Here is a 5,217-nt window from a genome sequence, read left to right on the forward strand (position 1 = left end):
AGTGGATTTTTTTTTTTCCTATATGGCTGCTTCTACTCTCAGGTAGGCTTTAGATTTGGTAAACCTTTATTCCCTTCCTTGTACAACTGACAGGTAAAGAACAAAAAAGTCAAGGACATAACATAGGACTTGTTCATAGAAGGTAAGTATCCAGGGGAAAACATTCCACCCTTTCATTCCTGGACATCTTCCCTGCTTAACAAATGTAGGCGATGTCTGCACAGCTGAGAGGGTAAGTGTTGAAATCATTCTGTTGTTTCCTCAGCTTCCAATAGGAAGGACTAAAATAGAGAAGTTTCTTCCTTGAGCCCTGAACACATTAAAGGCTATTTCTTGTAAAGGCATGGAAATTCTACTAGGATAGAAACTGTGCTCAACCTTTCTCAAACAGCACTAGTAAACTGCTATGCTCCTAGCTATGAGCCATTGATTGATAGGGTTTGCTTTGGGGGCATAGTAATGGGGCCTCAAGTTAGCTACATTAGCCACAGGGAGGAACCCCTTGTTTTTTTTCTCAGCTTAGATCTAGGAACTACAGAGAAATGATGGTCAATTGGGATTGGGTGGGCATAGGAAGAAGGTGGGCATCTCCCTTTAGTTTCTTACTGTGAGGGGAAGCTGTGAACCTTTGGCATCACTTATAGTCTATACTCTATTGCAAGGGCGCACATTTCCTTTTCTGTGTTCAAGAATAGAATATCAATAAAGGCCATCTTATTTTCTAAGGAGAAGGTGTGCAAGCTGTGCAGGTTCTCCTCTTTTGTTCTAGAAATTTCTCCATGATGAGTATGTACATGCTCGCACATGGGAATGTATGCTTGTGCAGATATGTGTGGTTGGGTTTGAATATGATAATCAGAGGTATCTTCCTTAATCACTTTCTACCTTATTTTATGAGACAGTATCTCACCGAGCCTTGAGTTCATCAGTTCAACTAATGAGGCTGGTCAGCAAACTCCTAAGATCCTCTTGTCCCTGATTTCTCAGTCTGGGATTACTAGTGTGCATTACCGTGTTTGGGTTTTGCTTTACAATGGGTACTGGGTCCAATACAAGTCCTCTGTTTGCATGGCAATCACTTTACCTATGGGGTCATTTCTTAAACTGGGATGAGCTTTTAAATCTGTTTTGATCCCTAATGAATCTATCCTAGGGTTGTAAGGCAGTACAGGATGACTGTTTAGTAAACATCGACATCACTAGAATGGCCACACAGGCTTGGTGTTGCAGGACCTAAGAAAGAACAGTGGTAACATAATCAAGATTTCTTGTTCCCTTCTGCTCCTCATAGGAAGGACACCCCCCCACACACACACACACACACACACTCGTCTTTTTTTATGAGGCAATCAGGACTTGATAGGCTGTCATAGAGGATTTCTTTTAATGATTTGCCTGTCATGAATGTGTTGGCACTGTGCTTAATAGTGGGAATCATCATTCTGGGCTTCAGTGCCTTTTGTCTTTATGTAGGAAATTAAACTAGGTGATCTCAGAAGACAGCTAGTGTGAATATAAGGATAATATTTTCTCCTGTCTCCAGGCTCAGTCTTGAGACTAAAGTAGCAGACTCTGGGAAGAAATTGTATTACATAGCTCTTAGTGGTTCTGGTACCAGGCTTTCCCCCAGGAAGGGCTCAGGTCACAAAGAAACACCCCTTGTGTCCATGGAAGCTGCAATTGGAAGAGTATCCCCCAGGTGACAAGCAATGGTTTTAGTGTCAACCCTTCCATTTGCTCTGTAGCTAATGATATATCTCTGCCGTTTTCCCACAGACTCCCAGGCTGTGGAATAACAATGATACTGGCATCTGGGGTTGTGGCAGGGTGAAGATGCCTTTGTTTTCCCAGTAGGCAGCTGCTGATCCTACACATCAGGAGTGCTTTCCTGGAATCTCACACTAGAGTTGCTTATTGGGAACATGAATATTTCAGACATCATCAGACTGAATAGATGGAGTTGGTTCAGCCTCCCTCTGCTGCCAGGAATTGTGCCACAGATCACTCAGTTGTGAATCCTGGCCTTGGTTTTCCCCTTGCCCTGGGATTCCAGAGAGGAAGGAGGTTATTTTACTGGTCTTTATTCAGGGCTAGCATAAGGACCCCATGCTACATATCCTGTGACTATTGATATGCAGTAAATCCTTCCAACTATCTTAATCCTATCAAAACCTTCTTGAAGGAATAATATATCAATTGAGGTAGCATAGAAACATGCAAATGCTAGTTAAATACAGTGAACTGATACTGAGTAGTCATCATGACAGCCATACCTAGATGCTATTGTGTGCATTTTTCCCTTAAGATTTTGTGGCCATGCAAATGTAATCACTACTCTACAAATCTAGACCCTGTGAGTTCTCTAATAACTGTTGTAAAGGTATTGCTCTGGTTGTGCCCATCCTGGGGTGTTCATCAGGTCCTCTCCTCTTTCTGGAATGCTCTGAACATACCTCCTCTAATCTTAGCTACTGTTTCTAATTTCTTAACGGCCTATCTTAATTTTGACTTTTCTTTTCTCAAATCTGTCTTTTACCCTTCCAGATCTAAGTGAGCTCAACTTGATGTAACAAGTATGGTTTGTGCTAATTCATTTCTTTATCCTGCATTGCTAGCCTTATTCTTTACTTACACCTTATCTTGGTACATTATCACTTTCTTTAGAAAAAAACTGAGACTTGTCATTATATAATTACGCCCTCCCTAATTCTAGGAAAAAAAACATAATGTGTGTACCTTTAACAGAGACAAAGATCATGCTTAAATATGGCATGTGAGATGAATTACCAGTTCAGTTACTTAGATATGGAAGCGGGAATTTAATTTGGCAGGAGAAAATGAGTAAGTTCACATAGCTGTTAAGTTTCAGGGTAGAATTTGAACTGGGCTTGAGTTTTAGTTTTCTTTTTTATTTGAATTATTTATATTCTTAAATTGTATTAGTTGGCTCGCACTGGTAGTATATACATACAGGAAATCTTTAAAGGTTCTAGCTCTTTTTTTCTATTGTCCCACATGTTTTTGGTAATGCCACACTTGCTTGTCCTCAAAATGATCTTATTTTTCTCTCCAGGAAGCCAACTAAATATTCAGAACATCTACTTTGCTATTGGTAGATCTATCTCAAATCCTTCAGACAACTTCTCTTTCCCCATTTCACTTGCCCCCAGCTAGTTGGTCAAGACCACTCCATACCTCAAAACATACCTTGTCTGTTGTCATTACTTTCCTGGTTTAGCTCCTACTTCCTCCTCAGTTGGCTGCAGCCTTCCAGCCTCCTGATATTCGTCCTTTCCCCACATTCCTGGAGAAGCCCACAGGAAATCTCTCTACCCTCTCAAGTTCTCAGCTCAGAGGTTTTTTGTTTGCTTGTTTGTTTGTTTTAGTTTTAGTTTTTAAATTGAAAATAAATTCTGCTCTCAATTGCCTAGTTTTGGTTATCTTGTAAAAATCTCCCTTCCCTTCTCTCCCCCTCCCCTCCCTGCTTTGTCTTCCTCTCCCACTCTTCCGCTTTGTTTCTGCTGCTTGTTTGTGGTACTGAGAGTGTTACTTAGACCTTGTGGCTGCAGCGCTTGTCTAAGGCGCCATATTTCCAGCCATTTGTTCTAGCTGGAATCTTCCTTGCTGTCTCTCCTGAGTGCTGGAATTACAAATGTGGGTGACCATGCCTGGTTATATTCACAGGTTTTTTTTAATAGTGGTTTTCATAAAACAAAACACATAAAATTACAGTTACTCTGGTGAAGTACATATCAAACCAAAGCAAATTTTGATACAGTAATCTATGTTATAGCTTAATACATTAAATGACCAATGCTACCCAGCAGGTACATTTCAAAGTACTAGTGAACACAAATGATATTTTGAGGTACAGCATCTGTGATGTAATGGGAAAATATTCATGATTTATTCTATGATAAGGCACTAGTTCTACTAATACTGGCATGTTATCTTCATTCATAACAAAAGGAAATGCCAAATTTCAGTTAGAAGTTGACTAAAATGAAGTGTCAATTTTTGGCTGTGTTGAATTTCAGGTTAACCAACTCCCTTTACTTGTCATAAATCATAAGACCATGTGTCCTGCTTTCTGTTTTCCTGGTTATTTTAAAGCATTGGATCTCTCTTCTGTGTGAGTTCTACTCTGTACCATGTAAGTAGGAGACATGTCTAACCTCATCTTGTACCTCTATTCTCATTATGCAGGTAGAGGAAGGATGGTGGGAAGGTGTACTCAATGGGAAGACTGGAATGTTTCCTTCCAACTTCATCAAGGAGCTGTCAGGGGAGTCGGATGAGCTTGGCATTTCCCAGGATGAGCAGCTTTCCAAGTCAAGTAAGGATGTCTACCATACTGAACAGAAAGGGAAGAGACCAGTGGGCTCTGTCATAGCCTTCCTTATATACTATGGTTCTATGCCAGAGGGGTATGATAAAAGCTTATGGGTATTTTGTTGGTTCTTGCACCTTAGCCCACTATGATTTACTAAGTTTATCACTGAATAGATGTGACCTATAGCTATATATTCTATATGTCTCTGGATAAGTGAGTACCAGCCCTCGGCCATGGTAGTACTGGCTCATGGGCAGCACATATTGTTGTGCTTCCATATACTTCTAGAATGTCTTTTCCCAATGAGTTTGTAATTATTTTTTAAATAAAAACAATGAGATGATCAGTATTCCCCAATGTCCTCTGAAGAACTTAGGAAAAAACTAACAATTATTGGTGGCAAGGTACAAGGTACTGTGTACAAGACAAATGCATGCCAGTTCCATTGAATATATGACAAGATAGTTCAGCCTCACCTTGGATGAGGAAGTGGTCCCCTTCTGTAATGGTGAGAACGAACTTCAGGTCTTTTTTTCTCCAGGGCCTGAAGGTTTCCTTCCAGCTTCTCTGCTACCCTTTCCAGCTCATGGAGCAAAAGGTCAGGACCAGGAAGCTTTGTTCTCCCAGTCACTAACCCAACTTCCCATGTGGCCGTCTGTGTTTATCTTGTGCTGTGTTGAGCCAAGGTCATGGGCATGAATGTTGTAGGAGATTCAGCTATGTCGTTAGTAGTGTGATGCTACTTGCTGACTTTCTTTCCTGACAAGAGGGAGGACAACCCAGTCTTACCAAAACAATTCTCAAATATCTTCACTTTCCATTTTGAAAAGTTTAAATTTAAACATTATTCTTCTATTGGCTTGGTTTCCAGTAGTTTTTTTTTT

General features: G+C 40.4%; 1 protein-coding gene across 1 annotated transcript in view; it reads left to right on the forward strand.

The window, feature by feature from the left end:
- The window catches only part of Sh3kbp1 (SH3 domain containing kinase binding protein 1), a 359,863-nt gene that overhangs the window by 188,904 nt on the left and 165,742 nt on the right, over positions 1 to 5,217 (forward strand). The window contains 1 exon segment of the mRNA XM_031370222.1: positions 4,207 to 4,336. Within this exon segment, the coding sequence (XP_031226082.1) occupies positions 4,207 to 4,336 (130 nt within the window).

The sequence above is a fragment of the Mastomys coucha genome, chromosome X (genome assembly GCF_008632895.1).
Source record: "Mastomys coucha isolate ucsf_1 chromosome X, UCSF_Mcou_1, whole genome shotgun sequence".
NCBI lineage: Eukaryota > Metazoa > Chordata > Mammalia > Rodentia > Muridae > Mastomys > Mastomys coucha.